Source organism: Pollicipes pollicipes, unplaced genomic scaffold, assembly GCF_011947565.3.
Source record: "Pollicipes pollicipes isolate AB1234 unplaced genomic scaffold, Ppol_2.1 Scaffold_3447;HRSCAF=4054_pilon_pilon_pilon, whole genome shotgun sequence".
In the NCBI taxonomy this organism is placed as follows: domain Eukaryota; kingdom Metazoa; phylum Arthropoda; class Thecostraca; order Pollicipedomorpha; family Pollicipedidae; genus Pollicipes; species Pollicipes pollicipes.
The window spans coordinates 13,366,754-13,382,015 of record NW_023596297.1 but is presented as its reverse complement, the minus strand read 5'-3'; the positions used below and the strand labels follow the sequence as shown (position 1 = coordinate 13,382,015).

At 52.6% G+C, this 15,262-nt stretch overlaps 1 protein-coding gene across 1 annotated transcript in view; it reads right to left on the bottom strand.

The window, feature by feature from the left end:
* The window catches only part of LOC119092151 (serine protease nudel), a 35,675-nt gene extending 27,200 nt beyond the window's left edge, over positions 1 to 8,475 (bottom strand). The window contains exons 1-10 of the mRNA XM_037215127.1: positions 8,390 to 8,475; positions 8,073 to 8,143; positions 7,568 to 7,678; positions 7,231 to 7,328; positions 6,078 to 6,218; positions 4,370 to 5,329; positions 3,838 to 4,035; positions 2,476 to 2,630; positions 1,309 to 1,445; positions 243 to 435 (exon numbers count right to left, since the gene is read on the bottom strand). Coding sequence (XP_037071022.1) covers positions 243 to 435; positions 1,309 to 1,445; positions 2,476 to 2,630; positions 3,838 to 4,035; positions 4,370 to 5,329; positions 6,078 to 6,218; positions 7,231 to 7,328; positions 7,568 to 7,678; positions 8,073 to 8,143; positions 8,390 to 8,470 — 2,145 coding nt within the window. The 5' untranslated portion in view covers positions 8,471 to 8,475. The remainder of the gene's footprint in view (positions 1 to 242; positions 436 to 1,308; positions 1,446 to 2,475; positions 2,631 to 3,837; positions 4,036 to 4,369; positions 5,330 to 6,077; positions 6,219 to 7,230; positions 7,329 to 7,567; positions 7,679 to 8,072; positions 8,144 to 8,389) is intronic.
* Positions 8,476 to 15,262: the final 6,787 nt, after the last annotated feature.

Below are 15,262 nucleotides of genomic sequence, written 5' to 3'. Positions count from 1 at the left end.
CGGTTTAATCCCTAAGGGTTTCATCAGTTTGAAACTACTGGGCACATGACCAAGGCGCGTGTTGTCAACGGCGATAGTTGTTTTTTAGATCCAAATCAAGAAAAACGAGATGGGATTCCAGAGCCCGTCCGTGACGCGGGAGTTATTGAAAGGCCCCTCACATCAGGATCATCTAAGGGCCGTTGGTAAGGCCTCAGCGTGAGCGCTTCAGCCTGATTCGTGACCTTTGTGAGCTGGCTGACCTGGCTGCGCGGCTCCCGTGACCTGCCGGAGGTCTGCTGCCCCGCGCTGTGGCCACACTCTGGCGGCGGGCACTTGACGAACACGGCCGAGCCGGTCCGGCACCCGGCCACCTCGGAGAACGTCCCGCCCAGCTCGGCGAACGGTCCGTCGTAGCCCGGCCGGTACGTGCGCGGCCCGGACGAAGCCGTGCCGCTGCGGCAAAGAACAGCGCTGAGGGCATTGGCCGGGGCACTGTGGTGGCACTGCAGCCACGTGGGGCACTCGCGCAAAGGTGATCACTAGAGCAGCGAAGGCGTGCTAGGTTACTGGTGATCACTGAAACGCCGTGGGATGACTCGGTCACTGCAGACTGCGGTACTGGAGCGTAGCGGGAACATGCTGTCATTGCGTGCTTTGGGACTGCCCCCCCCCCCCCCCCTCCTCCATCCAGATGGCTGGGACTTTCAGTATCGTAAAATAAAGTTTTAGGCATACAGATTGTGCAAAAAAGTTGGATTGGCTTGCACATCAATGTTTACGGATCCATCCACGACTGAGTGTTAATGGCAGCACACCAAGAGGCAAACGTGCGCAACGCAACGGCGTGCCTTACAGGTGATGGTGCAAGGCTGCGGAGCAGCTCTTTCCCCGAGCGGACAAGACATGGTGGGCGACATTTCACCGGATGCAGTGCGCCGCACTAAACTTGGCAATGCAGTCCTTTAGCAAGGCGACCCAGGGCATTGTCGTAACAATACATACGCAACTACAGACATTTGGAAAACGACCGTGCTCACATTCACTGCATCGCATTGGTTTTTCCAGATAAGTGGCCTACAATCTGCTGCAGCGTCAACCATCCAGTGTTTCTACCTCAGGCAAAACAATTGCGATGCCTATCAAGCTGTCGCACGAGCCATGTTCCCGTAGCATTGGAAACAACATATGTTTGGCGTTTGAGATATTAAAGGCAGTTGCCAACGCACCTCATGAAATTCGTATGGATCACATGCTTGTTAAAAACTGACGTGATTTTATTCGGTATTAATCCCGTAAATTCTTTTCCGAAATGGACACAATACTCACATGGTGTACCTCCCGACAATCTGCTCGCAAACTTCAATGGCGTAGAGCTGCATGTCTTGGCCGTTGTAGCATACAGGAAGCCATTTGCCGGATATTTGACGATGCATGAATCCGTAGTTGACCACCAGGGGGTACACCTGCAAGGATGTGGATAGGGACATGTGTGCATGGAAACGGATGCAAGTAAACAGGCGTCACACATCACGCTCCATTCAAAAATACAAGCGAGTTCAAGAAAACAGGGATCACGTATCACGCATCAATTATGCATGCAAACGATTTCAATTACACAGGCATCACATCACAGGCACGTGTAAGGCATCACTCATACATGTGAACGATTTGAAGGTAGCACGCATCACATGTCAAGGCATATTGCCCGTGGTGATTTTCCACCCAGGCAGGAAGATAAGTAAATCTGTTCTTATAAAGTGCCGGCGACCAAGCCCAAACGTACATGGCTAGTCATGGTTGATTATGAGAGCGTGATACATGCCCCGATGTGTGATGCGTGCAAGCTCAAATCGTCATCTTTCTTATGAGTAAATATCACGTGCATTAAACATGGTATTTCATAAGCGTTCTCTTCAGGAATGTGGCATATATGAACGATGCTATCGCCCCCCCCCCCCCCCCCTCCTGAGAGCTTCCCTTTAGCCCTAATACCAGCGAATCCCCCGGCATAAATTTGAGTGTCAGCCAGTCTCCCCCGAAATCCAATTCTGGCGAATCTCACGGTTTTTTGGTAACGACCCCTACTGCAATGCCGTGGCCATATGTGTATCCTGCCATCGCACGCCCCCTACGCCTGGCGACCGACAGATATTGCCAAAAACCCGTTGGTTGCACCTTAAGCGCACTATCTATAGTGTTATCAACGTAATCATGTGTGCACGCAGCTTATGATGTGATGTGATGTGACATGCAACATGACGAAACCATGTGACGTCAACGGCAGCTGCGACATCACATCAGGCGTGTTGCACATATTGCGTGTTTGGGCGCGATATCACCTGTTGAATGTGGTGCCGACTGCCTGAATATGGCGTCACGTGCCAGAGCGTGACGTTGCACACTTCGACGGGACATGACATCCTTAACTGTGACGTCACATTACGGTGCGTTGCAGTGCAACGTCACATGTCGATTGTGACGGCTAACCGTCACCTGTCGAGGCGTGACGTCACTGCTGAGATGGAGGCAGGCCTGCTCATCTCGGCCGTTGGTACAGTCCTCCTTGCCGTCACAGCGCAGTCGGCGTGGCACGCAGCGTCCCCCCAGCTCTGGATGGGACGAGCACGAGAACTCGTCCACGGCGCAGCCTGCCGGCCGGATCAGGTCAGAGTCAGGTCAGAGCCAGGTCAGGGCCAGGTCAGGGCCAGGTCAGGGCCAGGTCAGGGCCAGGTCAGGGCCAGGTCAGGGCCAGGTCAGAGCCAGGTCAGAGCCAGGTCAGAGTCAGGTCAGAGCCAGGTCAGAGCCAGGTCAGAGCCAGGTCAGAGCCAGGTCAGAGCCAGGTCAGATCCAGGTCAGGGCCAGGTCAGAGCGAGGTCCAGGTCAGGTCAGAGCTTGGGCTACCGCTCAGGTCATAGCTAAGTGGTCGGGTAGCACGCACGTCAGGTCTCGGACAAGGTTTCAGATCATACCGCTGATCAATGGCCAGATCACCAGTTGGGCTATCATTTCAGCCACGGATGAGGTCGGCAGTAAGACATCGGTTGGTCTTCAGTTCGTGGGTTAGGTGACGGCTCAGATAACGGGTTCCGTGGAAAGTTACGCAACAGGCTGACACCCGTTATTTCACGTGCAAGGTCAAGATCAAGGTTCACGGGAAATATCGTGGGTAGTTGATGGGGAAGGTCATCAGAAGGTCATGAGTTAGGCCATCAGTTAGGTCAAACACTCAGTTACAGATTCGGACATGGGCTGGGTGACAGGCTATATCACAAGTTGCCATCGGTGAGGTTCAGTGGAGCCGTTTTTTTGTATTTTTATAAATATATGATAATCCCAGAAGCAAAATTATGGGTTTCGCTATTCCTCATTTCGTGGGCGAAATCGACGTATAACCTAAATCAACTATGCAGCGTCAAAAAACGCATTCTTTTACCCATTGATTTCGTGAGACCTTACAATAAACACATGAATAAGACAGTAGCATTAGCCTTATTCCTCGGGAAAAAAACATGAGAATAAAGAATCTTTGTTATTGCAACAACCGTCTACACCAACGAAGTCCGGTCGGCTAGCCAAAACCCTTAAATTAATCTTAACACGCTCTCGGGTGGGGGTCAAATTGACCCCTCAAAGGTTTTTCCGCGATGGTTTCAGAACGGCGAGACGTAGCCGCCCAAATGTCTAAAATGGACATCTAAAGGTTGTCACCACAATTTAACATGGAACAAACAAGACGTCAAAAGGAATCCAAACTCAAGCCACTAGCCACAAGGGAGCCAGCCGAGGACACCGTGCTCTCCACACAGACCACGCTTGGTGTGCATATCACAGGGAGGGAAGGAATTCGCCACCCACCGTCGCATGCAGACTCGTCGCTCTCGTCGGGGCAATCGAAGTAACCATCGCACTGCAGACTGGGCGCCAGCCGGTCTGCGCATGCGCAGTTCCGCTCGTCCGAAATGTCGGCGCATTCGACGACGCTGTCGCAGCGCACGGCGCACAGGTTCGGTTGGCCGGGGCAGACCATGGAGCGCGGGCCGAAGCAGGAGGCGCCTGCAGCAGGCGGTCTGAGTGGGCACCACTGAGGGGCTGACGGCGCTCAGCAGCGGGGAGCCACGCAACAGCACCTGACCGAATGGGGCGCGACGCAGACACCGCGGCGTTGAAGAAGAGACCTCGCAGGTAAATATGCAGCTGAAAATGGGATCTGTGCATGACAAAAGCCCACAAAACGCAACACGGCAATTTCAGGGCTGGAGCACCGGAAGTCCCGCAAAAGTGTGGTAAAAAAGGCATACAACACTGATTTACGCAACGCCAGAACGGGTGCAGCCAGTGGCATGTTTGACAGCATTACTAATGAACTTCTCTTCAAAGCGACACTCACCCCTCCGGCTTTTAGGCGCCACCACGTCGCCCAACATCTGCGCTGGCGGGCGCAAGTGCAGCGGCAGCCAATCGGGCTCCGAGCTGTAAGCCACAGCGGCAACCGGCAGTCCGGGCAGGTGCAGCCCATCGTCCTTGACAGCAACAGGCCCATCGATGGTAGCCGGCCGACCGATGCTGGGGGACAGCTCCGGGCCGGCCAGGAGCCGAGTGACCTCAGGCCCGCGCCGTTCTGTGTCCCGCTCCGTGCGCTCCGTGCCTCCTGCCGCCGGGCTGGTCGTCGCGTTACTCGGCGGCTGTTGCTGATTGGCTTCCGGGGCATCGTCGAAGGTTTGATTGGCTGTGCGGTTGTGGGCATGGCTCTGATTGGCTGTAAATGCATCGCTATGTTTCCCACTGGTTGACGGCGCATCGCCGCGTTTTTGATCGGCTATTAGTATGGCATCGCGGTTCTCATTGGCGGCTGGCGAGTGAGACCGCCGCTGGTCGGCCGTCGCCTGCGGAAGTAGCCAGGGCGGTCTGCTGGACATCAGAGGGATGTCAGTGTCGCCGGGCACCCAGCCGCCCACCGGCCGGTGGTCGACGCCAGTCGTGGTCCGCTCGCTGGTCCCCCCGGTGGTCACCTCGGGCGCGTACAGCGGACCCCCGGCGGTCGCGGAGGTCGCGCCGCCCGCGCGCTGGTTAGCCACTGCTTCGCGACCACTTGTGGCTACCTTCAACGCATCGTCAACCATTTGGTGCGTCGTCGGTCCTCCAGTTGCAATCGGTGACTTGTCAGCAGTCGTTTTGTGCGTCTCCGGGCTCTCAGTGGTCGTCGCGGCGGACGGGAGCGGGAAGTGTACCACTTGGTCGGTAGATGGCAGTGGCGATGTGTCGCCAGGTGGCGGGTTGATGGCAGCGCCGGTTTTCAGGTGCTCGGCGTCAGTCGTCGAGGTTCGGTGAGACGCGCTTTTTCGTTTTACTGGAATGCCATATCAACATCAGGCTCGAAGCTAAATCGTACCGCACGCTTTCACCCATCTCCGGACTAAACGATCCCTAAACTCGAAGTAATTCGATGCAAATGGTCTGAATTTAGTCAGAACTACACAGCAACTGGACAACCTCACATACGGAATCCAAATCCACTGTATATGACATGTAAATGAGACATCATAACAGAGGAAAGCACCTTCACCCCGTGCTGCTTCACTTAAAGGCCGTTTTTAATGTCACATTTTCGGCAAGGCGAGTCACTGGCATGAGTGTCACTTTGTATTCTTTCAGGGGCCTGATTCTAATCCCCCCTCGTGCTGAATTGAGCCTGCTCAGTGCCTCTGACCACACACTCCACCCCCATCCCTATTCGTATGGACAAAAGAGAGAACACCGGGCCAATAAAATGCAGCAAGTGTCGAATTGGTGGTACGCGAGGAACCTTAACGCATTACTGGTAATGACAACATCACCATCACACATCACCACCAGATCGGTTTAAAATGGAAGTTCATCCTTTGAATTCTTCTTTTTTACCCGACCATTTTTTTAACCTTCGTCTTTCCATCAAGGACGCAAATTAAAGTGGGTGAATTCCGGGGAGAAATCAGGATTTGGGGGCACGTTAGCTCAACTTCATTGGCTCAGCCCCCAAACCGATTTTAAAAAGGGACACCCCTGTGAACCATTTCAAAACGAAACTATCTGTCTCTGAGCATCGCACCACCACTCACATTCTGTGACGAGAACGCCAACACAGATGGCCACCAGCACGAGCGTGGCCAACAGGATGAGCAGGCCGCAGCAGATGCGGCGATTGCGTTCAGCCTGCCGAGCGTTTTCAGACACCAGCGACTGGTTGCCCTCTCGCTCCTCTGCCAGTCAGCAGAGGTCAGCAGAGGTCAGCAAGAGTCGTCCTGCTGCCCAGAGTGCGAACAGAACTCGACCGTCATATCTCTTTCCACCTGGCCGTGAGCGCTCGGAAAAGTCTGTCATTGCAAGTAAGATAGCAGACTTGCGTCGCGTTGCTCGACGGGCGGGGTTCAGGTGATATATGCCAGCCTTACATTCTCTCGCATCATCTTTGCTCTTATAGTGTGGATATGATTAATTGAAAGTGTTTTCCCACGTACGTTTTAACTATCATGTATTGGGGACACATCGTGGAGATTGTGCTGTGCTATCACGTATTGACGTGGACACGATATAGCCCAACGAATGAAAAAGAGAGGCCAAGAGAGGCCAAGAGAGGTTAAGGGAGATCAGCAGAGCTTGGTAGAGTTCTGCAGAGCTCAGAAGTGGTTTAAAGTGGTCAGTAGAGTTCGGAAGAGTCCAGCAAAGGTGGGCAATGGTCAGTAGACGTCATCAGATCTCATCAAGATTCGACAGAGGTCGGCAAAAGTTTACAGAGATTAACAAAGATTAACAGAATTCAGCAGAGTTCAGAGGAGTTCTGTAGAGTTCGGCAGAAGTCATAAGAGGTCATCAGAGGCCAGTGAAGGTCGGAAGAGGCTGGAAGGGGTCGGAGGAGGCCAGCATAGGCCGGCCTAGGTCGGTACAGGTCGGCATATGTCATAAAACTAGCTAAGGCTGGCAGAGATCGGCAGAAGTATGCAGAGATGAAAAGAGAAGTTAGTGGTCAGATCAGGTCAGGCAATGCCGGGGATGCTCTGGCAAAGTAAACACGCCGCAGAATGTGCGGAGTGGTCCGTAAGGATCAGACAAGACCATCTCAGTGTTAGAACAGGTGTCCAGGAGTGTTAGAAGAGGCAGTATGGTGTAAGGCGAGTCAATCGAGAAGGAAAGATGCAACAAAAATAATCAGAGCTCAACAGACGTAAACAGACATCAGCAGAGATCAGCACGACTTGCATGGCGACCACTCACCAGGCTGTGCTGAGCGGGAAGTTCTGCTCACGCTCCGCCTCCTGCCCGGTGGCATGATCAGATGCTGGCCCGTCACAGGGTGAGGCGTCATCTGGAACCTGTGGTGTCATTTGGTCATGGTGGAGTCATCTGCAGCTGTCATTTTACGATATTGGGACAAATGTGGAATCTTAGGTATAGTGTGATGACTAGAGTTATCTGAAATCTGATGCGCATTTTGATGCTGGGGTCATCTCGAATCTGGGCTACAGTCTGAGTTCCAGATGGTCAGATGTGTGGACCGGACTCATGCGAGTCCAGTGATTTCCCGCTTCCACACCAGCCGGCGATCACTGACCTTGCTTTCTTCTCAGACTTGGCCTGGACAAACACGTCCGAGCCGGGGGTGGACCCGTCCGCGACAGAGGGTACGCTTGCCGACCGGTCGGTTGCCAGGGACTGACATACCCTGCGGGCGCACCAGGGTCACCAGACCAGACTCCCCAGCGACCACGGCGCGCGCGCACAGACGTAACGCGCACAGACGTGCCTTCAGGCAGCTTGCGTCTGGTTTAACAACCACAATGGCACACGGATTCCTGAGCGCCGAGCCATACATGAGAGTATGCACTCGTTTAAAGGCGTATTGGCTGAAATGCACGCACATTTGCATATACGTCAAGAAAACTACAGGAAAACAGACACATCCACACTTATGCGAACCACCTACAGACCCTGACGCGTGAGCGGATGTTCAGCGGACACGCAAATAGAGAAGAAGCCGAGCCGATGGCAGACAGGCCTTTGTACACAGATACGAGCACGGAGAAACACACGGGCAGTGGGGCCCGACGGAAGCCTACCAGCGAGGGTGCACACGCCGCTGTCCTGAGTCGGGTTCTGAGGTGGCGCCACCAGAGACGTTACTGCGAGCCTGCGAATGGCGGGCGAGGGTTTACCAGCTGGCAAGCTGAGCTGTGGCACGGCGGCTGGCGACCAGAGACGACGGGCACCAGATGGAAAAAATAGACGCCGCGAGCAGGTTGCCATGCCCGATGAGGCGCAGTTCACGCGGTCTTCTTAGTGCACTACCGTTTGTCGCAAATTAAGGCGCACCAAATATCGTTGGGCAGATCAGGCAGGGCCGCTGCCAGCGGCGCCGAGGTCGGCCTGCACTCACCGCGCCCAGCTGGCGCCGCTCCGCCCGCTGGACGTGGTAGCTGCCGCTGGAGCCACGGCTGGGCGACTCGATAAGCGGCATGACCGCCCCGCGCAGCGGCCGGCTAAGACTGCTGCAGAGACGGTCCGACGCGGCCCCGCAGCCCGGGGCCAGGCTGGGTCACGTGACCAGACGCCTTGGCCCGAGGTCAGGCGCCAGGTCGCCGCCGAGGAGCCCTCCCCTCTCTCAGCTGGCCACCAGCAATGCGCGGGCGTGCAAGGTGTGCGCAGGGGTCCATGGCGAGTGCATGGATCATTTGTCGGAAGAGCTGTGGCGGAGTCTGGAGAACAACGGCACATATAGGCGCGTGTATGGATGCTGTCTTGACCCAGGGACGATCCCAAGGGGAGCAACGAGCAGGGGCGGCGCCACAGATTCTGAGTTAGGGGTAGCATTTTCCAGGGGGCCTCCTAAACAAAAAGGGCCTCTTTAAAGGGAGCCTATAGGGCAGCGTTGTATTCAAGGGGGGGGGGGGGCCGCCGTGAGCACGTGGTCCGTTATTAACTCATTACGTGTATCATCAGTAGGGTACAACAGCGGCGGTTTTTGAGGCACACTGCACGGCGATCTACGATCTGAGGGGACAATGGGCGACAATCGACGATACCGCGCAACGCGCGCGGCGGGCCAGCATTGTTGTACTAGCACGCGCTCGGATAGGAGTCAAATTGACCCCCGGAAGGTCTTTCCGGGGTGATTACCGAACGGCGCAGTGTAGCCGTGCCAACTTTTGCATAGCTGTACAAAATTGAATAGCGGATCTTGCATCTGGCATCAAAAATTTAGGTGTACCTTGTAAGGCTACTGGCCTATGGCAGGTCAAAGCCAGGTCATGGTTTCAGCGAAGGCAATTTCTAGGGAATCGTTCAGTTTGATCTAACAACGGGGTGTTAGACGAGGCCATACATCTCTAAGATACTTTCATAGTTAACACAACAGTTTAATGAACAAATTACATTGACCTAAGGTCAGGTATGAAGGTCAGACCAGAGTCAAAACCAACCTGCTTTATTGCTCCAGGGATTGCTGTATGGGATAGTTTCTCGTGCTCATTTTGAACTCATTGATAACAGACACCGTATTACACACCTTTCATGAGCTTCTTAAATGTCAGAATAGGTCACTGACCTAAAATGACCCAGTTCAACACTGTGTTTTAGGAACATGCTGCCTAGCTTAATCTTTGTTGCTTATTCAAATGCAAAACTCAACGCAGTTTTGTATGATTTTAGTCACCATGACTTTCAAAACGTCAAGAAAAGCCACTGACCTTAAATGAGCACGTGACCTTTTGCTCAGAACAGTTATCTAGACTCAATGGGCCCTTTGGAGACTAAACTGGAGCTTGACCTTGTTTGGCCTGATTTGACCCAAAGGTCATGACCTAGGAGCCTCAAACTTTGACCTAAGTAGGTCCACGTACAGGTCAACACACCCTGTAAGTTGGGTGTTTCTAGCTCTCTTGGGGTCAAATTGACTCCCTCGAGCAAAGGGTATCCAGCCGGCCGCCCGAGCGGTTTTAACAGAGCCATGCATCACACATATCTGGCCAAAGCACATAGAGCTATATGCCGTCGTTCTCAGAATCGAACAAGAAACATGAAAATTTAGGTTTCGTGTCACTAGGTGGCATGGCCTCGTACATGCAAGCATATAAAGCTGAAAAGTCGTTTTTTGGAAAACGACAAGATTAACTGTACAGGACGGTGTTTAAATCTGGTCTAGATGAGGTGAAATCCTTTTCACGCATGTGAAACTTGGAAGTCCGATTTGTATGTGATTGACGATCTATGACCTCGTTCTGGGGATCATTTCAGTGGTATTTTGCAAATGTACTTACCATTAGGTTTATATATGTGTATATATATATATATATGTATATATATATGTATATATATATATATATATATATATATATATATATATATACATATGTATATATACATATTCATATACGTGCATCAAAGATGCATTGTACATTTGCTGTGGTGGTGTGATCGGTGGTTGCAGACAGCAGCCCGTTGAAAGCGCTTTTGACCGGGTTGGGACATTGAAGGTATACAATTTCCGGCCAGTTGACGCTATGACCCGCTAGGCTTGCGACCTCGTCGATAACTAATACTCAAATGCGGTCCAAATGGTGCATAGCATGACCAGATGGTACATGACCATGACCTTGGAAATGGCTCAAATTGTACATGGCACATGCCGCTCGTTGTTAATTTTTTCTCAGATGCATGTCTTATGTAAGCTTGCATAACGTCGATAGGGTTAAGCTAGAAAAAAGGGTTCAGCCACCGGGCTGTTGTTATCAGAATCACATCTAGTCGATATCGATTCGAAAGCCAAGCCTTACCGCTGAAATTCTGAGGAAGAATGGATTCCTGTTGAGATGTAACAAAGCACAAGCTTCGTAATTTTCAAACGCGACTGAGGACCTATTGCTTCTCATCGCGTAAGGAAGCGCGCGAGAAAACATCATGTGGAACTGATGTACTTTCTAAGCAGCATGTGTGTTTCTGTGTTTCTGCATTTGTGTTACAAGGGTGCGGATAGTGCCATGGTTAGCGCGTCTGTGTTAGCCGCTTACACATATGGGGAACCAGGCGTACGGGGTTCGATTCTCTGCGGTATCCGCAGTTCCGGCCGGGGCGAGAGGCAGGCGATTCCATATGGCCTCAGCAGCTGAGAGCGTCGTTAAAACCCAGTGACGGCATCTGTGTTAGCAAATAAAATACATTCAGATTCAATGGGACAATTTGCATTGTGATGATTTACACCCACTCGTATGGCGGTTTATTTTTGGCGGAGATGTAGACGGTTGCCTGCATTCACTACAGGCACCGCCGGCTCCTAGAGCGCCCCCCTCCCCTCCCCCAGCTCATGCTGCGCCAGGTGAGGCCAGGGGTCCACGATCTTATCACGACCGGCGAGGCGCAGGACAGTCCAGTTGACCACGTGCAACCGGTCACCTGCGCGGAAGCTAGGCCCACGGACAAACACCGGCGCCGTTGCGACGTGCCTGAGGGATTACGCAGTGTCTGCGCCCATCGGTGGGCAGCCCGCCTGCCAAGACATTGTCTTTTGACGAGGAGGAGACGTTGACCATTTCAACTTGACCGCCATCAGCGGTGTGCAGCATGCCTGAGAGTCGCTGCACTGTTTGCTGCCGTTTCCATGAGGGCATGGACGGCCGGCACCGCGGCGTCCAACAGGGGTGCAGCCCGCGGAGGGACGACAGATGTGACGTGTGGCCACAGCGTATCTTTACGTATACCGCTGGAGGAAGCGGCCCGACCAGGGTGACTCGCTGATGCGTGCCTGCCGACTCCCGCAGAAGCACTGCTGCATGGTGCTGCCCCGGGTGGAGACACAGTGACTATTCTGCTTGGCCTACAACCAGGATTTACCCTTTATGTGAAAAGGAATTATTCACCTCCCCATTCCTACCCCAACCGGTCGTCGTGGTTGTAACGCGTTGTAACGCCTGCTGCGGCGTCATCGTTCGTGGTGCGGTACTGAGATTTTGTCGATATTTCGAAATTACGAATCATTCAGTAAAGTGTACTCGGGTTAGCGGAACGCGTTTCCCATCCCGGCAGTGGGGGCCATAGCAAAACGAAATCAACAGAATTTGACTTGGCAACAGGGCGGGGAAGCGTAGTGACAAATACGAATCAAGGCGTACATCTCCGAGCTGGCGCGAATACCACGGATTCGGCGCTTTTTTTTAAATATTTTGTTTTCAGGACTGGTATTAGATCTCGGCATCACGGCCTCATCAAGACGTAAAATAACCAACACTGTGTTGGCCAAGGCACCGTCTACGAATCAGGAATCTACCCCAATACTCTAGGACCCGCTGAGACGCCTACGCTGTCAGTGCCAGTGCTCGTCTATTGGCCCGCCCCTCAGCACACACCCTTAGAATGGTATGAATGCATTGTTTCTGAATATCGTGTGCCTGCACATAGTAGGAACTACATCGCATCATCCCAGGTGATCTGACTCGCAACAATAATTAGATAACTACCCTGCAGATGCACATGTGTCTTTCTTAAGCTCATGTATGCGCTTGACAAATACTTATTATCCCCTAGGACATTCTAAATACAAAGACTAACTTCGCGAGGGCCATTTCTAACGCATTCTGGGTCTGATGGCGCTCTCGCCCAGGTATGAATTTCTTTAGCAAGTTTGTCACCCGAGACTAAAACATTCAGTGCTGGTTAGGTTGTGGTCCTCCTTTCTCCATCTCAACATCATCTTTCCTTTAGTATGAATCACCTGTGCTCACTTTGAACATTGTCGTGTAGCCAAAGTCAACCCGCCCAGCATCAGTGCCTCCAAAGCGACCTTTTCAAGGAACATATGGAGCGAAGCATTGTCTCCCAGTCTGTAACGCAAACTGCATAACATACAATGTAATTAAGTCCTAATCATGTCTGCTGTAATGTGGGGCCGCTCATTTCTTGCCATGACATGGCACGTAAGCCCGCATTAGAAAGGGTGGATCGATCCCCTGCAGCGCGGCGTTGATGACGACTCACTGACGGCGCGATGCAGGAGAATCGATGCGTCTACAGCCGGGCCGTGAGGGCCAAGCCCTGACAACCGGAGACTCGCCGCAGGGAAAACATCTGCCACCTGTCTCCGCCCGCCGGCCCAGCCCAGACAGATCCCGGGACGTGCCCGCACACGGGACACACGGCAGCCGCAGCCAGGCTGCTGCCAGGCTTTTCGCGTCGTGCCATGAACGATCGGCGGCAGTCGGCTGGCTGCAGCCATGTCTCAGGCCATGGTAACCGGTTCCAGCCGGTGTTATCCAGCTCGCTCGCGCGATCGATGCGTCCAGCCTTCCCCTGTCCAAGTTCGCCAGCACGCGCCGTCTCACCGCATCCCGGCGATGCAGAGGTCTTAGATCGACGCACCCGGCCACCGCGATCGTGAAATACTAGCCGCGGCAAAACCACTTGGAGCTTGTGAGCGCTGGGTAGCCAACTGCAACTGCAGCCAGGCTGTAAAGGCCGAAATAATGATCGTGATCTTGGCCGAGGACGTCCTTCTCCGAGCTTCAAACGCGAAATTTTGGTTGGTGCAGATTATCGCCGTGCTCCGCTCAGCACGCCTTCCGCTGCGTACGGAAGGCGTGCTGAATGATTTGACGAATGAGTGTTGGCCGTGTGCCAAACGTACAAGTATGCGTCTTCTCGCGGTGGAAACTGGCCAGCAGAAATTTCATAGCACAACTGCTCCGTGCAGAGGCATCGCCATCGCTACCTTCTGTTGTGTAGGCGAGGAACCGAAATATGGGTGGTGCTTGGCTCCGTGGACCCGCAGCGACATGTTGAGCATGTCGCAACGGACCATTCGAAGCTTAGAAGATATATTCACATTCATGCAATGTTAAGAGACGTTGGGCAAATTGCATGGTCGTTCATGGGCTATACCACGTAGGAGGAGAGGAAGGGGACAAGTGGTCTTAAAAAGGGAATGCTCCGCATGGAAACATGCTGAAGCAAATATTAGGCATTTTGAGATAAGCTCACTTATAACTATTGATATACTTATAAGTGGTAAACGCTGCTCTAGATAATTAAGTTTACCTGTTAAGTAAACACGCTTCTCAACATGTCATTGTTTGATCATGTCATCATATCCCGCAGAGCATTGATTCGGAACCAATTTGTGGCTGTTTTATCTGGAAATCGTGCTCACGAATGCCGGATATTAACGACTCGACTTTTATATTTTTCTGGGCTTCGATGGCGGTATGGCCAATAAAATAGCGATATTTGAATAACGTTGCTAAGGCGTCACGGTTACCTGGGTGACCTTGAGATATCCTTCCAAAAATCGCCTGCATATGTTCGCAGGCGTGTGGCTAACAAACTAGAAGGGTTTAGGTCTTAGAGATGGGCAGGGCTGTGAACTGCACCAAATGATCTTCAAGATAGCCTTTTCATTCCAAAATTTCATGCACAAGTGAAACACTCTCTGTGAAGTCCTGTGGAACGAAACATTACGTCTGCGGTTTGTGAAACGATGCCTTAAACTTGCAAACACGCAGCCCCCAGTTTTTGACGGCGACGGAGCCTTCGGTGTCCACGTAGACCTGATACCACGAAAAATTGGTGTTGGTAGCTCAGCCAGAACTCTCCCGTGATTGTGGCTGCTCGATTCGTTCGTGTGCTTATCACTCTACATAGTCCTCCGTCTCTTGGCAAATGGCCTGCTCAGGTGGCCACTTTTACCGACTTTGCCAGCGGCCCACGCTGCCGAAGATGCCTCACCCACCACTAACGCTCGAACTTACCGCATTGCGCAGCAAGCCACGGGGCGCTGGATCGCTTCGGCGTGTTTCGAAGACGGCCGGTCAAGAGTCGCTGACCGAGCCAGGCGATACAATAAACGATTAAACAATAAATCTAACAATAAATATAACAATAAATAAATAATAAACATGTGTCTCTGCCCGCGTTCCATCTTTTCAATACGTCTAATTGCTAAGAGACTGCTTCACCCCGGATTCATTATCAAGCTAATGCTGCCGCTGTCAACATTATCGGAGGTTCGCCGTTGTTTCAGTCGGAGATCCATCTGCGTGAGCCCGTATACGGACGAGCATGATCACGGCCCGCACCTTCCGACTCCCGCTTCGGATCGTTCATAGCTAATAATCACGTCCCCAAAGGAAAGATTTTGACGCAACATGCCTAGCAAAATACTGACGTCACTTGAAAGTCCATTTTGATGCATGGCAACTGGAGTGGGACAAAGTAGTTGTTCTAGGGCGCCATACAAGACAACAGGCCAGAAAACTGTGGGATCGTG